Source organism: Parasteatoda tepidariorum, chromosome 5 (assembly GCF_043381705.1).
Source record: "Parasteatoda tepidariorum isolate YZ-2023 chromosome 5, CAS_Ptep_4.0, whole genome shotgun sequence".
Taxonomy (NCBI): Eukaryota; Metazoa; Arthropoda; class Arachnida; order Araneae; family Theridiidae; genus Parasteatoda; species Parasteatoda tepidariorum.
Genome location: NC_092208.1, coordinates 86786018 through 86808803, shown reverse-complemented (window position 1 = coordinate 86808803; position 22786 = coordinate 86786018). Strand labels below are relative to the sequence as shown.

The 22786-nt window shown below is 27.4% G+C and overlaps 1 protein-coding gene across 5 annotated transcripts; it reads left to right on the top strand.

The window, feature by feature from the left end:
• Positions 1-4912: 4912 nt before the first annotated feature.
• Positions 4913-21688, top strand: LOC107450487 (Actin-related protein 2/3 complex, subunit 1A). 5 transcript variants are annotated; one of them, XM_043044452.2, is made up of 12 exons: positions 4913-4993; positions 8141-8227; positions 9219-9370; positions 11880-11985; positions 12596-12713; positions 13333-13392; positions 13466-13566; positions 14795-14897; positions 15690-15765; positions 17115-17215; positions 18409-18592; positions 19668-21688. In XM_043044452.2, exons 2-12 carry the CDS (start codon positions 8161-8163, stop codon positions 19698-19700), a joined length of 1101 nt encoding a protein of 366 aa, XP_042900386.1. In that variant the 5' UTR covers positions 4913-4993; positions 8141-8160; the 3' UTR covers positions 19701-21688. The 5 variants fall into 5 exon arrangements, with proteins under 5 accessions (XP_042900386.1, XP_015921776.1, XP_015921777.1 ...); XM_016066290.4 differs by lacking the exon at positions 4913-4993 and adding an exon at positions 5122-5293; XM_016066291.4 differs by lacking the exon at positions 4913-4993 and adding an exon at positions 5156-5293 and having other exon boundaries at positions 8148-8227.
• Positions 21689-22786: the final 1098 nt, after the last annotated feature.

Genomic DNA, 22786 nt, shown 5'->3' with positions numbered 1-22786 from the left:
AAACGAATTGAGTAACATTATGAGTCTGATGAGGACAATACTTATGAACATGCTAAGTTTTAGTAAGAAACATTCTTGACAAATAAAGTTTTAATTTTTATTTTGAATTTTTAGCTTTATCTTGATTAATTGACTTAACTATTTTAATTTCAGTCTCAGAATCTTCTATTTTCTTCTTCTAAACCACTTTGCGTTTTCCCATAATCACAAAAATTGTACTCGTTTTTAATCATTGTCATAGAGGTTCCTGATTGGTCATTTGTACCCATTTGACACACTAAGATTGAAGCTATAAGCACTCGAATTATTTGCTAATTTTTTCTAATATTGAAAGAATGAAGAAAACTTTTGCCTTTATTCATATTACTTTTATTTTTTCATTGTAGTTTATCATGTTTCTTATAACCATGGAGACAGTTTCTTAAGAATCCAATCTTTTTTATGATCAATTGGCAGTTGATTTAATTCTTCAGAATGATTTTTGTGAGGGGTTTTTAACCCCCTAATGGCTGCACCAATAACAGAAATGTAAGAATTTCTTTCTACTTTAAGAATAATTGGGGCATTTCTAAATTTATATAGATTTTGGACCTTCTATTTTGTTTTAGAAATACAATTTTTTTCCTAAACAAAATAGCAAAGTCTAATAAAATTTTTAATGCTCTAAACCAGGGGTTTCCAACTTACATGAGGCTGGGGGCCACAATTAAAAACACAAATCAAGTGGCGGGCCGCAACTTTATCTTAATTTTATGCAGGACTCTTTTATGTTTGAAGGAACATTAAATATTAAGGGCAGATTTTTACCAATTTGTACAAAACATAAGTATTGAATTACAAATCAAAATAAGAAGTAGATTTTTAAAAAAATATTTTAAAAAATATTATTATTATTTATTATTATTATTTATTATATTATTTATTATTTTAAAAAATTTATTTATTATTTATATTATAATAAAATTATAATATTATTTATTATTTTAAAAAATATTAAATAAATAATAAAATTTCGGGCTACAATAACTTTAATGTGCACCTATGTATTAAACAAATGTGCAACAGATATCTAATTGTTAAGATATAAAACTTTAGAAAGGTTGGTAATAAAACTTACATAGTAGCACACAAAATATTCAATGAGAAAATTGAGGTTTGTCTGCTGCAACTACCAGAGAATAGATATTTACATTTTAAATTAATTTCTGATACGCACATGCTAAATTATATTCACAAAATACAAAAAAATAAAATAAAAAAGAGCAACATACACGATTATTTTTGTATTTGAATAAATAATTTCTTTGATGCAAAACCTGAGAAATAAATTTTTTTTGCACCGTTGGTATGTTAAATTTCACAGAAACAAAGAAAGTAGGTTTTTATTAACGGGAAAAGTATTTTAAACCCATATAGTCTTTTACGAAAATTGTCCGCAAAAAATGACAAGAAATATATTTTAGATCGCGGGCCACAAAAAAAGGCTTAGCGGGCCGGATACAGCCCTCGGGCAGCCAGTTGGAAACCCTTGCTCTAAACAGAAAATTTTGTAGTAATGAGCTAAGAAAATCACACTTTTCTAGTGATTTTGTTTGGATTTTAAACTTCATTTAAAATGTTTGAAGCTAAGTGATATTTATTTTCAAAATCTTCTAGAAATTTTAAACAAATTCATACGTTATGAATCTATGCAATTTTTTTTAAAAAAAATTCCTATACCATACAGTGACACAAAAATTATGCAATTTCTGGATGCCAGTTTTCAATTTTGTCAACTATTTAAAAAACGTTTTTTTTTTTTTTTTCCTTAAAGGCTAGTTTGCACTAAAGTAAGCATCAATAAAATATGCATAGAAATGTTAAAAATATGACCCTATAATTAATAGCTGCCAACATATACCGAAAAAAAATCCAGTGATTTTACAAAATATAAATTTCATGATAACAAGGTGCATAGCCAAATCTCTCAACAAAAAATAAGCACTTTTGAAGCACTCAAAAATTATATACACTTACAAAATGCAAAATAATTTTCAAAAAATTTACATCATTATTATAATACAACTAGGTTCTGACAAAAAACTCTTTTCTTGATTATCTTAGCCATTATAAAATGATCAAGATTTTTTTCAGTTCGATATCAGAGGGTGGAAAGTGAAGCCTGAAATTGAGAATATCTTGCAAAATGAAGCAGAGTTGCACAAGAGAGTGCAAGAATCTCACCAAGCTCAGCTCAGTAGACGCACATGCAGACTCGCAAGTATTTCATCAAACATGTAAAATGATTGACGCTTTCATAGGGTATGGACCGACAGTACGCCGAAATAGATAGTGGTTGAACAAATTGTGAAAATCTTGAATAGAACAAAGTGAAAAATATGATTTTGCATGAAACGTGGCGAAAATCGACATAGAAAAGAAAAAAAATCTGATTTTTAACAGTACTTTTTAAAAACACCCAATGGAAAAAGCACCTTTAAGGGCTTTTAAAAAACGAAAATGGAAAATAAGCACCTTTAAGCACTTTTTAAAAACGCTATGCACCACGGATAACTCTTGTATAATATACTAATAATTTTACGCGTAGAAAACTTTAGGGATTTTTACTATCATCAAAAAGGAAAAACGTTATCACACTAATAACTATAAACGGTCAGCAATATTTTCCATATATGATTGATATTAGATGAATTAAAAAAAAATTATTATGTTAACTCATAATTTTGAATTGTAATGGACAAGTTATTCATTATTGATAGTTAAAAGACTTTTTAAGTAATTTAAAAAGGAAAATTCTGAATAAAAACAGACAAAAAATTTTAGAACAAAAAGTTTAAAAAAAAGAAAAGTTTCAAACTGATTCTTATAAAGGAGGCCCACTTCATTATGCATTAGTAATACTTATTTAAATATTTAAGTAATCATTAAATTCTATTTCAATAGGGATTTTTTAATAAAACTTGCTCAATTTTAGGGAATTTTCTAAAATCTACAAAAACTAGGATTATACCAGTAGAAATAGACAAAATTCAGAAGTCTACAGGTAAATCCATTAGAGTTGGCAGCTATGTATAATAAATAGTTTTTAAATACTTCAATTTCAAAATTCAAGAAACTTTTCAAACATTGGGCAATTTTGTAAAATAGATTTTTTAGAGTAGACTGTCATAGATAAAATAAAAAGCAGAAAATTTGTATAGTAAGCCAAAGCTTACAAATACAGTAGAAGTCCATTAGTCCGGCATCCAACTGTCCCGAATGCCTGATAGTCCGGCATCACTCTGGAAAATTGTAAAAATTTTGGCTTTCTCCAAAAGTGTGTCTTTAATGCAAACAAAAACGCTCGAGAGCTATTCGGAAGTTTTCGGGGTAGTTTGGGATCATCCAGAAGCACTCGGTACTAAATCCCTCCTTCTTTTGGACAATTGCAAAGCCCACCCGCCAGTAGATGAGTCAGTTTCTGGAAATATTGTTGCTACTCTGCTCCCACCTATCGTAACATCTTTGATTCAACCCATGGGTTATTCTAAATTTTAAATGCTTTTATAGAAGGTCTTTTATTCAAGGCCTGTTAAATGCCGACTGTGACGTGACTGATTTTCAGAAAATGTTTACAGTAAAAGATGCCGTCTATGCTATTGCACTGTCTTGGAACCAGGTAAAAANATAAATAGTTTTTAAATACTTCAATTTCAAAATTCAAGAAACTTTTCAAACATTTGGCAATTTTGTAAAATGGATTTTTTAGAGTAGACTGTCATAGATAAAATAAAAAGCAGAAAATTTGTTAAGCCAAAGCTTACAAATACATATATTTTTTTTTCATTTAAAATAAACAAACAGGCATTTCTACAAAAACTAGACAACAAATAACTAACAAATGTAGAATGTAACTAATCATTTAAAGCATTGCACACATTACAGTTAATTTAATACTTCTCAAATAGTTTCTAATAAGGAAATATTGATTAAAAAATTAATCATACATGAAAATATGTATTGATGTTTTATTTAATCACACTATAAGCAATATTTATTGGTATACATTGCTTTTTTAATAAAACACAAAGAATAGAAAAGCAACAAATTTTGCCTGTTAGCAAAATGTAATATTCTACAAATTTACGATTTATTCAAAATATACTGAAGTTTTTTATTTTCATGAAACAGTTTTCTTAATTGCTTATGCTTAGAAAACGATATACCTTTCCAAAAATTACAATGACACTTCAACTTTTTGTTTCTTTTCTTTAATTTACGTATTGTTTCTCTCATAACACTAAAGGTTTGTGTTCTTTTCACATGTTTGTTGAGTGAAGCAGACGAATTATACAAGCATGACAAAAATTTTAATACATCAGGCTGTTCAAAAAATCTATTGAGGGAAGCTTTAATAATGATTCTCCTTTGTTGTGCTAATAAGTAACTTCTAATTTCTCTTTTTTGGGATCGACTTGTTATATATTCAGGCTCATTACCAAACGTGATTGATTTCTCAACTTTTACTCCCTCACTTTCAAATCTAAGGTGATTTTTTCTAAAGGGCACTGAAGTCTCAACACTTGATTCACTGTTAGCAATTTCACAGTCATCAATTTGTCTTCGTTTCCTAGAAGCCATTTAAGCTCTGAGAGTAGAAAATGATTGATATTCAAGTCTTGTTCAAAAAAACTTTGGGATTTGAAACATTTAAGTGCTTTTAAATTGATCGCAACAGGAACATAAATTAGAATTTTTATTTCTTTTAAATTTATCAACAATTATTTTTTTCCCCCATTACTGTTAAAATACAATGTGTTAAGTATTCGTTTTACGCTTTAATACAAACTTACAAGCTTAATTTGAAATCTTAAATCATTTCACTTCACTCTATATTTTATAGCTCATTCTACGTTATATCCAACTGTTCAATCAGATTTCATATTTTCAAGCGTCAACGCCTTCAGTGCGAATCGTGGGAACGCCATAAGTTACATAAGAAGCAATTTGGAAGGTAAGGGATGTTATTCAACTTTCTCAAGCGAGCAAACCATTTAAACGCTTATTTTTTAGATAGGTTTTTTTAAAGCAAGTCCTTATTTACGAACTACAACAGTTTGACTGGAGTAAATGGATTATATTACGACTAACCCAATATCTAATATCGAATTCGTTTATCTTTAACTGTGTACAATTGTTTATTTTTTTTTCTCTAAATTATTTAGTTGTAAAAGTAAAGTAAAGTTGTCAAAAAATTAGCTTTAAAACTTTATTAGGGTTTTCTTGTGCAATATCGAAGATTTCTCGTAACAGAGTGTGTATTTTCTTGATTTCTGTTATTTTGATAGATTTTGGTATAAAATTGTATGTTTCCTTTAATAGGCTTACATGAAAGATAACTTCCGTAAATTCACAGTGGGATGTAATCACAGCGGGCGTGGCGAAAATACCGATTTTTAAGATAAGTTTGTGTCAAAAATTCCAAATTTACATTAAAAAAACTAATTTAATTGTTTGAGATTTATTTTATTTTTTTATCTATACATTAGGATTGTCTTAATTTCGGTTTATGAACTTATAAAGTAAGCCGCCTCTCTATTATTCAAGCACCTAGGTTTTTTCTTTATTTGTTGTCCTCTTGATAATAAACAATTTATTTTCTCACTTTTACGAACTTATTTATAACGGGATTTATTTCATTATTTTTCTAAAGATAAATAATGAAGTTTGATTTATCATTCATAACCCAGCAATAAACAGTATAATCATTTAAAAAATTGTAATTATATTAACTTCTTTTTTTGTTGCATGCTAAAATAAAGTCATGAAGTACCCAACTGTAATTTACTTATCGATTTGATGTAGATCAGGGCACTTTTTTTTCTTGTTTCTTTCTAATCAAAACTCTTCATATCCTTCTTATGAGACTTACAAAATGCTAAAAGTAAAGTTTCTCTTTTTATTTTGTAATTAGCTTCTTTCTTTTTTTTTAATGTCAGGGCTCTACATTAACAGTGGTCTTTTGGTCCAGGACCACCGCAATTAAATTAAAGCCACAATAAAATAATAATAAGAGGTCTCCGAACAAGCAATCAATGTAATGGGATGGTAAGGATTTGGTCTTAGCCTTTGTTATTGTCTCATCATAAATCTGACCACAAATTCTCACGATTGCAAATTTAAAATGTATATATACGAAATGCATACATCATCAAACTGGTGAAAATGTGTATAGATTAGTAATATTTTTTGGTTACTGGTCTTTCGAACCTATGACTAAAATTAAATAATTTTGACCTCTGCATTTTATTTGAAAAATATAACTACAAACAAGGAAGAAATGTTTCTTCCTGAATAAAAAAAATTACCTCAAATAAAAAAAATAGGTTATTTCCAATTCAAGTAAGTGAAACACTTTTTTTGAAAAAAGAACTAGCTTATAAAATTCTTTTTAATAGCTTATAATTACAATTTACTTTAATTTACAGTATTAATTTTCAAACAATTTCATGTATTATTTTTAAAGGGCTTGTTACTAAACTGCAAGGACTAAAAAGAAAATTTACTAATTTCTTAAGAAATGAAACTACTGTATTTTCTTTCAATATTTTACACCTAGCAATCAGTGGGAACTAGTTTTATAATTATAATTAGTTATATAAAAATTAATAAAATGTTATCAAATGTATTATTAATAGAATTACAAGCTTACTAATTACATTTGAAGTTACTAAAAACTTTAAGCCATATAATGTATTCATTTCCAATTAAATTTAGGTTTATAGCATGTGGTACTAATAGTTATAATTCTGATATTAGTAAAAGGTTTTTTTGTTTTTTAAAAATTATTTTGATTAAAATTAAAAAAGAAAAAAATATTATTATTGAAAGTAATGTTGAAGTTTTGGATTTTATTAAAAGTAATGATATTTCCAGCATTAACACTTTTGATTTTGAAAATTTGTATACCAGCATACCACATGAAAAAATTATTGAGATTTGTGAAGGTATTTATGACAAGTATTTATTTGATGAAAAAATTGATAGGTTTAACTGGTTAGATTTATGCAAGTTTAATCTTTTTGAGAATGTTCTTTTTAATGGTTTAGATTTTTATAAACAAATTANAACAAAATAATTTAAGTTTTGTACAAAACAATTGATCCTACAACACATTTTACTTAGTTTTTGGGTGTCCAATTAACTGTTTATAATTTTACTTATGATAAGATAAAGACTTAGAACTAATGAAAAATTATTTTGATTTGCAGATTAGTGAAAAGAATAACAAGTTAAAAATAACTTGTCATAATGAAATACTAGTAAAATATGGAACAGAAAGATTGAGAACAACTGCAGTAGCTCAAAATATTGTGACTGTTGCATATAATTTAATATCTGAACAAACTGTTAGATACAAAATTAATTTGGAAAAATGTCGAGAAACAAAGTGGTGAGTCTAGGACCAAACTCCAGTCCTTAAGATATTGAGTTCTTATTTGATAATCTGGTATAGTAGAGTTACAAAATTTGAAATCTGAAAAAGCCATCTTCAAAATTTGAAAATGCGAAGCGACTGAAAATTAAATAATGCTTCTAACTCTTTGCCTTAAAATGTAAAGTGCCAATTTGAAAATTAATGGCAAAAAACAGTTTTCGGTTAAAATTAGGTAAAAAAATTAGGAAGTTATCAAATAAATTTTTTTTTCTTATAAAATTGTTATAGAATCAAATTAGAACAAAATTGTTATAGAATATAGAGTCTACTATAATTTTATGCAGACCATTTGTTTTATGTATTTAAATGTATGGGTAGGAACATTCTTATATTTGTCTTAAATATGACTTATCAAACTGTAATACATATTGATTAATATGCTATACAGAATATGTATTTTCAGTTTTACAAGACAATTGTTATTTAATAAACTGTAGTGTAACTTAGTTATAGCCTAACAAAATCTTAAATGTCCTATAAAATTTTTGGAAAATGTCCATAAAAGTACCCCAACTAAACTCGACTAATCAAACTTTTTAAAGTAGCCTTTGAACCTTTCTAGCTAACTTTTAAAAGTAACCTTTTAAAAATCTCAACTACTAGTCCGTAGTTTTTATGTATGTGTTTTTAAAATTTTTCGATTAATTAATTTAACTTTTTTAGAACTTAAAACTGAAAAACCGATGACGGAAATTCACAGTTTTGGCGTAGATCCAATAACCTGCCATGCTTGGAACAATGACAGGACACGTAAGTATCAAGCTTCATTGACTTTAATGATAAAATGTTTTTTTTAAAAAAAACTGTTGTCAATTTAAAAGAATTTCAAAATATTTTGATAAGTTGGTTAAATTCTTTTATTGATGTTCATAGTTTTACAATTTATTGTGTAATGATTGCTGTATTTAATAAGTTTCAAGTAGAAAAATTACATTGGTAGGTACTTGGTTTGTAACAAATTACAGCTTTTTTGAAATACACTTTAAAATCGTATAATTCTTTCGAATTTTTCTGAATGTAAATAAAAAATAAAGTAAAAATTTAATGAAGTTTTTTTCTTGCCCCTTAAAAAAATAGTTATTGGGTATAAATTTTTTGGCAAAAATCATAGTAATAAAATTCGTATCAATTCCAAGTTTCAAAACACACAATCTTTTAAATCAGATTTTATTTTAATTTTGTGATTGTAATACTGAAGTGGTATAAAGAATGCTGTAAGAATAAATCAATATTTATAATGCGATTATTTTTTTAATAAATAGGTATGTTAAGTTTTTCCATGTAACGTAATTGTCAGCCTACAGTTAAAACAGGTGTTACCAGTAAAAAGGAATACAATTTTTTTTATTTGTTATTTCAAGGTTTTAAAAGGACTGATTTGTGAAATTAATTTTATGATTTGGTTATTTTAGCTTCTTATTCTAGGATACATTCCTATTCTATTTTCATTATGTTTAAATTATACTGTATTATGTTTTATTATTTATAAGTTTTTAATTGTATTTATAAAAGTTAACTAGATATTAAAACTATTATTAACGTTAACTATTGTTAGAATATCTTTATTTAAAAAAAAAGGAGTATTTAAAAAACTGGTTTAAATCAAATAAATCTGACTTTTTTCAAAGATTAAAACTTTGGTAAGTATAGAAATTAGGTATTTTAAGACTTAGTTTATAAGCTTAATATTTTATGATTGAATACTTGAATCATTTTTAATGTTCTTATTTAAACTTTGCAGAAATTGCTCTCTCGCCTAATAACAATGAAGTGCACATCTATAAAAGAGAAGGGGATAATTGGTCATGTAAAAATGTTTTGACACAGCATGATTTGCGTGTGACAAGCATTGACTGGGCGCCTAACACTAATCGAATTGTCACATGTTCAGCAGTAAGTTTTTTATTTTCTGTTTGTTTCTTATTTAATTTTTACTGATGAAGTGTAAGGCAGTTTTTTTTTGTGCACAAACTTATTTTCCTATAATTCTACCTAGCCAAGCAGTTATAAATTTTGTTACTCATGATTAATATTTATAATAATAACAAAAATATTCCCTTTTGCTCATAAATTTGTAAATATGATAAAAAAAAAAGTATAATAACAGATCTTGAATATTTATTACAACAACACTTAAAAAGGAAATAAACATTTAATGCCTAAATTAGGGGTGCACAAACTTTTTGAGTGAAGGGCTGCATGCACAGCAGATTGACCAATGAAGGGCCGCATGCCAAAATATTGAGACCAGGGTTGGCAAGTTTTTGACACATGACGGTTTTTACCGGTTATTACCATGGTTTTTACCGTCATGTCAAAAACCCCTCTGTCAAAAACTGTCAAAAACCCATAGTTTTGGTAAAACTGTATTTTTATTTGAGTTTAACTGCTTATAATTTAAAATTAATTCATTTTTGGGCAATAAAATTAGAAAAAAAGTTGTTAAAAGATATTTAAGAACAGATTCTTGCATTTTCCCAACATGATTATATCAAAACATACTATTTGAAGTAAAATATTAGGATACTAAACAAAATTTTCAACATTTCCAAGCATCATTTTGTTTGGCATATTACATTACTGAAGAATGTCAAGTCATTCTTGACTTAGAGTTTGTTAGTAGTTACAAGTTTTGAAAGTTTTGTTTAGCTTATTTCTAATATTTAAGAAATGCCAAATTTTAAATTCTTCTTTTTAGTTCTTGAATTTATTAATAGTTCCAAGCTTTTTTGTTTGTTTGTTTATTTCTAACAATTAAGAAGTGCAAAATTTTGAATCCTTTGCAAATCAAGCTATAATGATAAAAGTAAGTATCACTATTTTCAATAAGTATATTACAATATTTCTGTATGAATGTATATCCTTCTATAAGAATACATGTATATAGTTGCAAAATCAATAGCAATCATTTACAACATTCATTTATAAAGGCAATTATGTGAAAATAATATATTGTCCGCTATATGCCATAAATTAAAGAAAACAGTAGGTTTTTGACGGTTTTTACCGGTAAAAACACGGTTTTTACCACTGTCATGTCAAAAACCAGTTTTTGACGGCAAAAACCCAACCCTGATTGAGACAGACATTCACAGCAATTGCAGATAGTACAGTACAGAACCTCTTATCCGGAAACCAGAAAACCGGAACAAAATTCCATAAATGTTCCCCCCATTTCTAGAAGGAAAAAAAAGGGAAGAAAGCATATCGCATCCTACTCCTTAATTAATACTTAATAAGCTATACAAAAGTATTGTACTCCTCTAGAAATATAACATAACCTTGAACTTAAATTTTAATTGTGTTAGGAAAGAGCCTAATACAAGGGATGATCCGACTAATTAGTTAAATTATTTCCAACGGAGACTATTGTAAAAATAAGGCTTACGAAAACATGTGTATAGCAAAATTTGATGTCGCAAATTTAGGATAGTTTAAAGAATTTACATAAAAAATGTACTGTGCTCAAAATATAAGTAAAAGAAAACATCACTCCTTAATAACATTTGATTTAATGATTGGATCTTCAAGTTTTCTGACTCTATCTTACTAGTTCGAGTAGGTAACCTCAAATATGCAGAGGATATTTTAAGTAATGAATTCAGAAACAGACTTTCTCGGAATAAACGTACTTTCTTTTTTTTGTTGTTGATGGATTCAAATTTTTAACCCTGAAATGTTGGGGGTAGTCGCAGCCTGGGAACTATTGTACAGTTTTGTCTGTGGAGTAGTCCAAAGTTTGGATCCATTAAGGTTAATTTTATTTTTCGCATATTTCTCTGTATCTCAAAAACTTTTTAAGCGAACTGAAAAATTATTGCACACAATTATAAAATTTGTTTATCCTAAGATAATTCCATGGAGAAAAAAATTGATTTGTAAGATATAAAAATTTTTGCATAATTTTGAAGAATATAATTTTTAATGGCAAAATACAAAATTTGAGCAAAATCTGTTGAAAAGCTCCTGAGAAATTGAATTTCACAAAAGTCAGATCTTTGAAATTCAATGTCCATATATCCCTGATTGCGACTAACCCCTATTATTTTGGCCATATTTTTTAACCCCCATATTACTTATCGACTACTCAATAATACAATCTAACATCAGGTTTGAAAGAATGTTTAAAAACTACAGGTAAAAGGGAACCCAAACTGTATTTTGTTATAATCTAAATTGGTTATTAAATTAATAAAATGAAAGAAAAAAAAATTTAAAGTAATTTATATTTTAATTAATAAATGCATCTTCAAATCATTAACTGATTATACAGTTGGTATTTGATAATCAAATTCAGAAAGGATATTTAACTTGGTTAAGATTTCCTACTTGATTGATGTTTCCTGCATCATATGTTACACTGAAGTAACCCATTATTTTAACATTTGTGTTATTTTTGCAGGATCGCAACGCATATGTCTGGACAAAAGCTAATGATAAATGGAAACCTACTCTAGTTTTACTTCGAATAAACCGAGCTGCAACTTGTGTTAGGTGGTCACCTAATGGTAAATCTCTTCTGCTATATTTAATAGTTTGAAAATTAATACTACTATTTAAACAAGATTACAATTTTAAACTTTTTAAAAAAACTTCTTTATTAGAAAAAAGTTTTTGATATCCACTTGGAATGAAAGTAACTTGTTTCTTCAGTGGCGATTTTTCTTGAAGTTTCTCCCAACATGAAAAATTCTTGCCATTTCTGAATAAACTACAATATGCGATACCTTCTTTAGAAAGGATATAAAATAAATTTCTCAGGATTCATAAAGTTTTCTCCTATTTTTAGTAAGTATTTTTTTAATGGTTACTTCACAAGTGCAAGTGGTGCTTTAAATCTGATAGGATAACTCCTTATGAATATTCTTGCATACGAAAAATTTGCAGAAAATCTTCATTTCAAAAAAAGTCTGATAAAACGCTTTAAATATTTTAATTAAGTTCCAAAAATAAGAAGGTTTAAAAAAATATTAATATAACCTCCTTTCTTGTTACATTTTCCAGTTGTAGATTTCCTTTATATTTTTAATGATATATTTATTCATGTGCTCTTTGCAGTGCTTATCTTGACTATTTTTTATAATGTTTTATGAATTTCTTTGATTTATCCTTGTATAGAGACTAAGTTTGCCGTTGGCTGTGGAGCAAGATTGATATCTGTGTGTTTTTTTGAAGAAGAAAATGATTGGTGGTTGAGTAAACATATAAAGAAGCCTATAAAATCTACTGTTACTAGGTAACTGAAGATGATTATGTGACCAATTTTTTTTTTTAAAGTCATTCATATATATATATATAAAGCTACTTCTCAAAATATATATATTTGGTTCCAGGGTCTCTTTCTAATTTACGTAATCTTTCTTTGAACTTCTTTTAACTCTTCATTAATGATTAAAAAAAAAAAAATTTGATCAGTTTTTCACATGTTAAAATAATTATTAAAAATATAGTGTTTTGAAACATTGTACATATAATTTTGAAGATGTTCTAATTTTAGGGTTTTCTTACTAGAAGATTAAACCTTCCTGATATTTTTAGTTGCATTGTTGTCCTTTTATTAAATATTTATCTAATTCTAAAATATTTGAAAGTACTGCTTTGAAAAGCTTCACATTATGGGAGCTAAAACTGTTCCTCTAGGTACTGTCCAAATTTCAAGATCCTAGCTCAAATTGTAATGGTATTATAAAAAAGACAAGCTTAAATAATCTCCCTGTTAAAGGTTTTTAATTTAATTTGTTATTATTAATTTAATTTAATTTGATTATTAATTTAAATAAATTTGTTTATTGATAAGTTTTTGTTTAATAATTGTTAATTGTAATACTAGCCTAATAATTTTGTTTCCATTTTAGCCTTGACTGGCATCCTAATAACGTTTTACTCGCTTGCGGATCTACAGATTTTAAAACTAGGTAAAATATAATAATTTCATTCTAATATCAATACAGACTTCAAAAATTTCTTAACGACTTTAAATATTTTCAGGGTTTTTTCTGCATATGTTAAAGAGATTGATAGTAAACCGGAACCAACTGTTTGGGGTTTCAAAATGCCTCTTGGACATGTCATGGCAGAATTTTCAAATAGTATGTATAGTTCTCTCTTTTTTTTAAAAACTTTTTTTGCAAGAGAGAATCAATGAGCTGCAAGTGATATTATACTAATTAATTAAGTTCTGTCATTGTCAAATGACATAAAAAATAGTATAACACCCCATTAAAACCTTATTAGAAAAAATTTCTTCTCAGTTTTAATAAAAGAGAAAAACTCTGAGTATGAATAAATACTTATCTTGTATTGCTCCCTAAGTATTGCAATTACATATTTCATTATTACTCTGTTATCAGTCACTTACAAATTCATGCTTCTTTTTTTCATAGTCAAAAGAAGTGGAACCTAAACACATTCATTCCTCTTTTTCAAACATCATTATTTGTCTTGAATTAGTGTCATAATACCAATTAAATGAAATAATGTCCACAACATCTCATTGAATCTCATGAAATCTGAAAATAAAACTCTTGAAGTACTGATGCTACAAACATTTGATTTTGAACTGATATTTTGACTTTAAATCTAAAATTTGAATTTGATACCTAAGAGAAGGGTTTTTTTTTTATATTCCTTTAAGAGCCTTTAAGTATTGTTGTATTATTAAAGTTGAATTTTTGGTTGCAAGCAAGAGAAAAATTTACAAACTATATCAAATTTCTAAAATTCAAATATTTATGGTAAAGTAACAGATTTTTTTTTCGAGTTCGAATGTGAAAAGATACTGTTCCATCTAGATAACGCAAGATTACATGTGTTTGCATATGCCTGTTTGACTTGTTATTGGCTCAAATAAGATCTTTTATCACACCTACCATATAGCCCCAACATTACTCACTCTGACTTCGACCTCACACCTGCAGCTACACCTTACTGATACTATCTTTGATTCAGCACAGGACTCGAAAATGCAGCCTATCTGTTCTTGGAGTTGTAGGTTTTGGATTTCTACCAATACGTTAGCAGAAAATCCTCGATGTAGAGTGGTGATCACACTGAAGATACTGCTTTTATGTTTGTTTTTTTACTCTAACTTTGTTAAGAACTTTTTTTGGTGGGGGCTTTCTCGTTATGACCTGATAGCTTCATGCAAGTGATAGATGAATTTTGAGTTGGATTTTCATTTAGTTCATTTAATTACTTAGTTTTTAACATTTTATTTTTTGAGACCTAGAACATTCTCTGCAAAAAATCTGGAACATTTTGTGTATTGCATACATCTACACAATAGAAACTCTTCTGATTTTCTTTTTTAATTTACAGGTGGATGGGTGCATTGTGTTAGCTTTTCCGCCGATGGATCAAAACTTGTTTGGGTCAGCCATGACAGTACTGTTTCTATATGTGACGCAGAAAAAAATATGGCGTAAGCTTACATCTTTAATTTCTTCTTTATAAAATGTTACTACTTATTGGTTTCCTAAAGTTTTCTTAAGGACTATTAGAGAAAATTCAATACTTCATTCCTTTTATTGTGTAACACAATTGTTAAAAGCCATCTGTTAAGTATATAAAGAATAAGAAGAAAAAAAAGTTGACTAACCTTAAAGAAAACTGAATTTCATATAAACCTAATCTATCGTCCACCTAAAACATTGAAACTTTATTAAATATGTATATATACACAAATAAAGAATTATAGAAAATAAATCTGACTGAGGTAGCATATTCAATTCCTCCAAAATAAGTTGACTGAAATAAAATAAAAAAAATTTTAAATTGACATTCAGAAAAATTAGATAAAGGCAATGCATAAGCCACCGACTAAATATTAACATTCCTCAAATATGCAATTTTGTGAAAAGGGGATGTTACCATAAAAGATTGTTGCAAACGTTAAATTTTATCACCTATCCAAATTTTGATAAAAATTTGAAAATATTTTGGTTAAACTACACTTACATGAGGAAAATGTTAAATTAAGTATGTTTTTAATTAAGTCTCAGTCTGATTTGCTGCTAGTTTAGTTATTATAAAGTGCCAAAGCAGTTTATTTTCAGTTTAAAAGATGATGTATTTTTGAAACAATTAACAATTTCCTGTTTTACTCTTAAGTAACTGTAGCAAGAATTATGAAAATTAAATTAATCCATCTAAATGTTCATAAAAGTTACATTCTCTCCTGTTTCTTCTAACATAACCATTTATTGTTTAACAGGTTAATTACTGTAAAAACCCAGTTCCTTCCCTATCTTGCATGTGCCTGGACTTCTAACTCCACTATAGTCGCTGCTGTAAGTGTTCTTATTTTTTTTAATCTGCTCATGTTTTTCTTATTTAACATTTAATTTTTTCTAGTTTAAAGGTTGGTATTTTTTGAAAATCAATATTTCTCTTCCTACAAAATTCAGACTATTCAATGTAATATAGAGGTAGGGTAGGCCAATGAACAGAAAAGATTGGCAGGGTGGAGTTCCACTTTTAACTCCCTTTACCCTGTAATTGATAACATGTGTTGCTCATGCGTAATGCAAAAATACTTATTGTTTTTTAATAAACTGTACAACTAGAGATGGGCAATGCCATGATACAAAGGATAACAAAAAAATAAGCCTTTAATAGTGTGGTCCTCGCCACTTTCACCAGTCTTGTCACCAGCATGGTGAGATAAGATCTTCAGGTAAAAGTAACCTTGTGAAAAATATTATCCGTCAGGTGAAGAACTGCCACTTACCTTTTCAACCTCTCCACTAGCTAGCTTGATCGTAGGACGACCGCTAATGTTCAAGTTTGTTCATGTTATACTAATTTTATGTTTGTTGAATAAAATGTTCTAAGAGAAATGACAATTCATATTCTCTCCAACAGCATCTCTCCATTAACAAATTTCTTAAGTTCTTATTAACTATTTAATATGTGAAATGAAAAATGGTAGTTTTTATGTGTTTTATAATAAGAAAAAAAAGTTTATTAAAATTTTATTATAATTTGCATTAGTAGCATCAGTCACAAGGGGTTTTCCTCTATTTGCAATTTTCTATGTGCAATTTCATGTATATTTTTAATGTTTCCAGTTAATTCGAAATTTAAAGTAAAAATATGATGTTTTATTATGTAGTACCAGTCAGATTTTATATTTTTACTCTAAATATAAACATTCATAATTTTGATTCCTTTTTCTTAGATGCATAACAATATCAATATATTAAAAAAGCATCCAATATAATTAAAAAAAAAAAATTTTTTTTTCGATATTTATCAGCAAAAAAAAAGGTTTAAAAATGGAAAGTATATCAAAATGTAATGTTAGTCACCATGGAATCACCGAAGAAGAGTTTGTTTTTACAAGTTTTGCTACACATTAGGCTGATAGGGGAGTGGCAGCAGACTGTTTTTGCATTCCTCATTTTTTTCATCCCTCCACGAAGAGTTAGATCTTCTAGTTCTAAAATGCCTGACTTTTTATTAAACAAGATAATCAAGAGCCTACTGAATGTGGCAAAATGTAGATCTAGCAATATTAGATAATAAACTAAAGGAATATTGGTGACAATGACATAATAAGTTTATTGAGATTTTAAATGCAGCTTTTGAAACATGCAAAGTGGCTTCACCATGAAACTGTAACTGTTCTTCTTTTCAGGGCCATGATTGTTGTCCGATGTTATTTCAATATGATGGAATGAAATTAACGTTTGTAACTAAATTAGATAAATCTCAGAAAAGAGAAGTTGATGGATTTAGGTATGTAATTGTTTTTTAAATTTTATTTCATTGTTATTTCTGTTAAGTTTTATTATTGATGACTGCCTTGCTCTGTTTTGTATTCATGTTCTCAATCAGTGCAAAGACTTAGATATAAATAATTTTGGAAGTAATGAGTTTTTAAAACTCTCATTATTTTACTCTCAGAAAAACTTACCTGGTTTACCTTTATTATTTAAAGTTTTATTTGGTTAAGAATTCTTCCTGTTACTTGCATTGCATCTCTTTAAAATAAATGAAATTTCCAATTAAAATAATGGTTTAGTAATGTGATTGGTGATTAAAAAGTTTTATTAAAAATGAATGTCTATAAATTCTAACTTGTAAAAATATATTGTTTTCCTTTTTGATGAAGCTGAAACTTCCTTTCAAGTGAAGCAGATTGTAGATTAAAGTTTGTACAGTGTTCAAAATGAATAAAGGACCTCAAATAACTTTTAACATAATGTTTGAATTTTCACCTACTTGGACTCAATCATAATGGTTTGAGGGTCTCACCTCAATTATGCTAGTCAGATGATGGTAGTTCAGAGGATAGAATGTACGCCTTCCAATCAGATGAACCAGGTTTGAATCCTAGCGATGGCTAGTCTATACGGATTCCACACTCGGCTCGCACCGACCACAGTGCTAATGTAAAATATCCTTAGTGGTAAGCGGATCATGGGTTAGAATCCCCTTGCTGTCAGGCTAGCAGTGGGATGTTTTCGTGGTTTTCCTCTCCATGTAATGCAAATATGGGTAAGTTCCCCAAAAGTCCAAATTTCACCTAGGAATTCCTTTGTCTTCTGGATTGGGTTCAAAATTACAAGGCTACGGAGTTGAACATTTGTAGTCGTAAACCCAAAATTAGATCAACAGTTCTATGACGGTTATAAAATAAAATAAGTGCATAAAATATTTTAAGTTTTGAAATGAGACATCGTATTTTCTCTACATAAGCTTACTTTCTTTCAACAAATTTAGATTTTTGAATAAGTGAAAGAATGAAAGTATTAGACTCTCAAAATAAGGGATGGCCATGATCTGGTTAATAGGGTTCCAATAGTACAAGCAATAGATACTTATTAATTGAATCGTGTTTAGTGCAATTATTTTTTTAACTATAAAATTTTATTTTTACCCGACCATTTATTTTCTATAATTAGATTTGTTTCATTCATTAATTTCAGTGCTATGAGAAAATTCCGTGACATGGATAAACGTGCCATTGTTGAAAATAGTGTTGATACATTGTTAGACACAATTCATCAAAATGCTGTAACAAGCCTACAAATCTATGCTGGCTCTAAAACTGGTGTATCTAAACTATGTACAACAGGAATTGATGGTAAAATGGTCATATGGAATTTAAAAGTAAGTATAGATCATATATTTTTTTTAATCAACCGTCAATTCATAAGTGAAGTTGGGGAAAAATAAAAAGACCTATTTCAGAATTTCATGTCATGCAAAGTTGTCCAATATCATGGGTGGAGCAGAATTTAAAAAACTTTGAAATTCAATAACATCTTTCTTTCCACTTATATCATATTCTCTAAAAATATTTTTTTTAAAAATTTTTTTTAAAAATTTTTTTTTTTTCATACTGAAATAAAAAGTTGTAGATTTATTATTTTAACATGCTGAATTAAAATTGCTGCAACAGAGAAAGGACCAAAAGTCTAACTTTGTGCAATTACAAAACTTTTAAAGCTTGTATTCAAAATTATAAGTTAAACATAAATTATAAACTAAATTAATACAAAATTTGAAATTAAACGTAATTATTTAGAATAATAATTACGTTTAATTTCAAATTTTGTCAAATTTTAATAAACAATAAATAAAGTTTAAAAAATTTTTTTATCTAATTCATTAGTTTCTCTATTAGTTAACTATCACCGAACACGGTTATTGCTCTTCATTCCTTATTGTATTTTTTATGACAATGTTTTCCACAAGAATGCAAAACATTTTGTTTACAAAATAAACGATTATAGTAGATTTATGCAAGATTATTGTAGACCTTTTATTTTCCCTATTATTTCCTGCTTGTTCTCATTTTTTAAAAAAAATCATATGTCCTTTCTGCTATTCCCCCTTTGAACATATTTCTTGATAAATATGAAAAAATTTAATAGTATAGAAGAGTTTCCATTATTTTGGCCACCCCCTATATATTAAAAAAAGCAAACATTCTATTTCTAAAACACATTTTAAAAAATTCATACTATTTTTAAACATACAGTAAATTAACTGATAAGCTCAGCGAATTTTTCTAACAATGACTCCTCCTAAGCAATTGGGAAATAATCCCTTCTGTTTTTTACCTTAAACCAAATTTCTTTCAATATCTCAAAATCACTAGTATACTTTCAATATCACAAGTTTACTGACATTGTGCCACATTTTTTTAAAACTCTGAACTTTTTGCATTTTTATATTGCAGGCTCTTGCAGAAGCACTCCCCAATGATATATAGTTTGTCAAAGGAACAACACCTTCCCCCATATACCCTTTACTGGTGCTGCCATTCGGATAGAGACAAATCCTCATCTGGCAATTGTTGATTATCATCTAGTTGATTGAATTACAGAGTTATATTAATAATGAATGAAATGACCAATCAGTAGGGCTGCATTATTCACATTCTAAAAACTCATTTGTATAACTACTTTCCAAGTGGTGCAATTAAAGTTTTTATTTGAATTGCATGTCACTGGGCCACAGCCTGAATGGAAATTTAATTATGTTCTAGTCCGTTATATGACTTTAAAAATAATTATAGATTTTGTGGAGATTCCCTGCCTAAGTAAATTGCTTTCTTATTTTTATGTTATACAAAAAGTGCCGATTGTTACTTAGGGATGACAACTATAATAAATTTTTGAAAACAGAAGAATTCTTGACCCCCCCCCCCTCTTGTGAATGGTTCATTAATTTTTCATTTAGAGTTAAAGCTTTTTTTTCCGTATATTTGATATGCATTATTTTATTCACTCTGATGGTATTCAATTAAGTGTTATTACTGATTATATTCTTTGCTACAGGAATCTCTCTCTCTCAATTTTATATGATCTAAATTGCCAAATAGTTAGGATTGAATATTGTTCACTTGATGAAATGTTAAATATTAATATAGTTCTTTTACTTTTTATGTTTTAATGCTGTATAAAATATGTTTGTTTTAAATGTTATTAAGAAGATTTGATTTTAGATTTAAAGATTTGATTTTTTTTTTTTTTTTTTTTTTTTTTTTTTTTTTTTTTTTTTTTTTTNTTTTTTTTTTTTTTTTTTTGAAAAATGAACCCTATTAAAAGTTAATAAATTTAGATTTTTTTTTTTACATGTATTAAAATGGATAATTGACATTTTAAGTATAAAATCGTATTTTTTAACTCTTACTCATGAAAAGATTTATCTCTAATTTTACATTTCTCTAACAAGGTTTGAAATTTATTTTGCAATTGATGTATTAAAGAAGAAACTCTGGTAAAATTTGTATATTTACCATATTTTGAGAAATGCAAAGGACATACCTTACATTATTAATATCAACAGTTTTTCTAATAATTTCTTATTGTTTCCTAGATTTAAGATTATTCTGCCAATTTGACTCCCATATTTTAGTTCTGCTAGTTGAAGATATATTGATAGTTCAAGACATTTTTGTGACTTTTGAAATAGATGAAAATATGATTTAATTGATGTCTTAATCGAAGTACCATCAACATGATCTTTAATTTATTAATAGAGTGTTTTTAAAATCTCTCTAACTGTGTTATTTATATTATTCAACAATTATGCAGGCTGTAATCCTAAACCTTTAAGAAAAGTCAATGTGAAAGAAAGTTATAATTTAAAGAAAGAAAATATTGATTGAAAAGGAATTTTACTCCCTACTCTTTGGTCAGGAAATCATACTTTTATGAATTCACACCTCATCTAATTTCATGTTCAAATTATTGATTTTTTTTAAAAACAAATTTTTCTTTGTTTCACAATATTTTGTATATTTGTATCTGTTCTTTTAACTTATTGTTGCGTCTTCTAGAAATTTTGAATTGATATGAAGTTTTGAATTATTTTTTCTTGTTTTTATTTTCCTCTTTATCGGTACAAGAGCTTCAAAAGCGATTTGCTCTTGCTTTCAAAGGTGACGTACACAATGCCTGTAGAGATCTAGAAGTGGATTTTTAAAATCAAAACAGCTGCAGACAGTTTTTAATTTTGCAAGCAATATTTTGTCTCAATAATTTATACACAATGTGTTTTGTAGTTGTTTATTTCGTTACTTTAAATGTTAAATAGTTTTCAAACTTTCTATTACTTTTTTTATGTATGTTATTAGTCGATATTAAAAATTTACGTTTGAAATCTTAAGAGACAATTCAAAACATTGTAGTAATAAGTAAATAAACTAATAATGTAAATCAATTGAATTCAAATAAATTGTTTTTTAACAAATAAGCCTCTTTATTATCCACACATAAATTTAAGGAGGCTTATTGCCTAGTTTCTAATTGTTATGATAGTGGCTTGCACAGATGGAAGCCAAAGCATCCAGTCAAAGGGGGCTTCCATATCAACGACTTAATCTGGTACTAAATTACTGGTATTCTTTCAAAGGAAATTTAATTTTCTATTAGGTAAATCGGTTAGAGCGAAATAGTGTCTTAATAAAATACAATTTTTTAACAAATTTAACAATGAAGTTTTTAGTTAGAAAACTTTAACAACAAATAACTATTGAGAATAAAGAACAATTGCGATCATATTAAGGCAATTAAAATATCAAGTTAAATATTGTTATGAATCCTTTGATGCTAAGATTTTCCCTTAAATTTAATAAGCTTTTTTAGAGCATTTTATCAAGAAAATTTGCTCTAAACATCCTAGCATCTTCCAAAATGTATGTTAATTTATTATTTTTTAAAGCTTTTCCACATAATTATCCCCTTTCCGAAGGTGCACATTTATCCCAACTTTCTTGACAGTTGAATTTTTCATAGTTAGAACTGATAGTAGATATTACGAAAATTTAGTCATTGGTCCTACTGGGGAATCTATTATCACACCAGTGTTTGTGTGATCATCACCTGAATCCTGCACATACAAGGGGAAGATTACTTTTAAAAATTATCGAGAAAAGTACAAGTATTTCAGTTTAAAGAAACAAGTAAAAAGTTTTGATTTTAAAAAGTACAAAACAAAATAAGTAACGATTTTATAGTACATATCAAGGAAATCAAAAATTCTGTGCTTTCATTGAAAAATGTTACAAACTTATTTAAATAGTAAATGTCGATAACATTGTGAAACCAAACCAGTAATCAAAATTTTATGTTAGCATATAATAGATAGTTTTATTAATTTTAAAACTACCAAATCTTAAGAGATTTTATTATCGGAATTTGTAATAAAAAATTTGTTTGTACAAATTCGATAAATATTGTTTTGGAGTAAAAAAATGTATTCATATACACGGATCATACATAAAAATGTATTCATACACACTATGTATAATTTGTATCATATTTCATTTAAAGTTTAAAAAAAAAAAATTTA